This window comes from Amphimedon queenslandica, unplaced genomic scaffold (genome assembly GCF_000090795.2).
Source record: "Amphimedon queenslandica unplaced genomic scaffold, v1.1 AMPQUscaffold_10999, whole genome shotgun sequence".
NCBI classification, from domain to species: domain Eukaryota; kingdom Metazoa; phylum Porifera; class Demospongiae; order Haplosclerida; family Niphatidae; genus Amphimedon; species Amphimedon queenslandica.
In genome coordinates this window covers 6,894-8,092 of record NW_003548756.1, presented here as the reverse complement: position 1 = coordinate 8,092, position 1,199 = coordinate 6,894, and the positions used below count along the sequence as shown (strand labels likewise).

Below are 1,199 nucleotides of genomic sequence, written 5' to 3'. Positions count from 1 at the left end.
TAACAAAATGGCGGCATGTAGCTAAGATGGCTTGATCCAGCAGTCACAGTCAGGGGCGTATCTAAGCTCTGAGAGTTGGGTGGGCACTGGAAAAAATAATGCGGCGCGCGAAGCGCGCCGCGAAAATTTTTTGCGGTTAATTAATATTCATGATGGGCGTGGTCAATTAACACATCGATTATTTACATTAAAGAAGACAAAATAACAGTTAAGATAGCGTGATTCTTCTGTTTTGATCCTTGTTCACGAACTGTTCCAAGACATGATCAAATGGAATGTTTTTAGAGTGATCTCTTTCAATACAAAGGATACCTAGATCACTCAAACGTTGGTCTCCCATTGTAGATCTAATGTAGGTCTTTATTCGCTTGAGTGCAGAGAAAGACCTTTCACAACTAGCAGTTGAAACAGCTATGGTCATTGCGATCTTTACCAAGTTAGAGAGAGTTGGAAATGCATCTCGAAGTTGGTATAATCGAAGGAATACATCATTTGTTTTGGTAAAGTTCTCTTTGTCAATGAATAAGCGGCGTGCCACCTCTAGTTCACTCTCCAGAGTCTGTGAAGCAGTCAAGTTGTACACATCAGCTAGTGGTTTCAGTTCAGAAAATGAAAAGAACGATTTAGAATGAGGATGACAAGCCTGGATTCCTTTCATGATGCTAATATTCTTGTCATCAAACCTCTTTCTCAGTTCAACTAAGAAAGCATCAACTACAGGGAAAAAAAGCTCAACTTTAAGTTGACTACTGCAATCTGGTACACTTCTAGAACCAGATGACTCATACACTATAGAATCATCCAGCTGTCTTGGCGGTCTTCTCTTCCTTTGTGGATACAAAGACTTTCCAATTTCAATGTCATGTCGCTCACATATATCAGATACATACTTGAACAGCTTTTCCCACATCTGATCTGATCGAAAGGCCTCTAAACTACCCTCACAAGCAGTAACTAAGCTAGCAGCACATGCCAAATCAACATTTTGTGATTGGAGTTCATCAGAAATGCCCTTGGTGATTGATAAGATTTTATCAAAAACCACAAGTGTTGTGAGAAATGTAAATGATCTGATCTGCTGGTAAAGTCCCCTGGCTTCTACAGCTTTATTAGCATCAGATCCATGTGCTATGGCATCTAAAGAAGCAAGGATGCAATCATATCTGTAGCATACCACATTGACTGATGAAAATCGGCAT

At 39.9% G+C, this 1,199-nt stretch overlaps 1 protein-coding gene across 1 annotated transcript; it reads right to left on the bottom strand.

Annotated features, from left to right (window-relative positions):
• Positions 1 to 208: 208 nt before the first annotated feature.
• LOC105315314 (zinc finger MYM-type protein 1-like) lies at positions 209 to 1,199 on the bottom strand. The gene is made up of 2 exons (XM_011409912.1): positions 1,175 to 1,199; positions 209 to 1,137 (listed from the first exon to the last, which is right to left on the bottom strand). The coding sequence occupies exons 1-2, from the start codon at positions 1,197 to 1,199 to the stop codon at positions 209 to 211; spliced, it is 954 nt and encodes a 317-aa protein (XP_011408214.1).

What these genes read in the sequence shown, in the direction of transcription:
- LOC105315314 (XM_011409912.1), bottom strand. Translation starts at nt 1,199, where the DNA reads ATGCCGATTTTCATCAGTCAATGTG. An exon ending in GATTTTCATCAGTCAATGTG is followed by an intron (nt 1,138 to 1,174) that starts GTATGCTACAGA and finishes TTGCTTCTTTAG; the next exon opens with ATGCCATAGCACATGGATCT.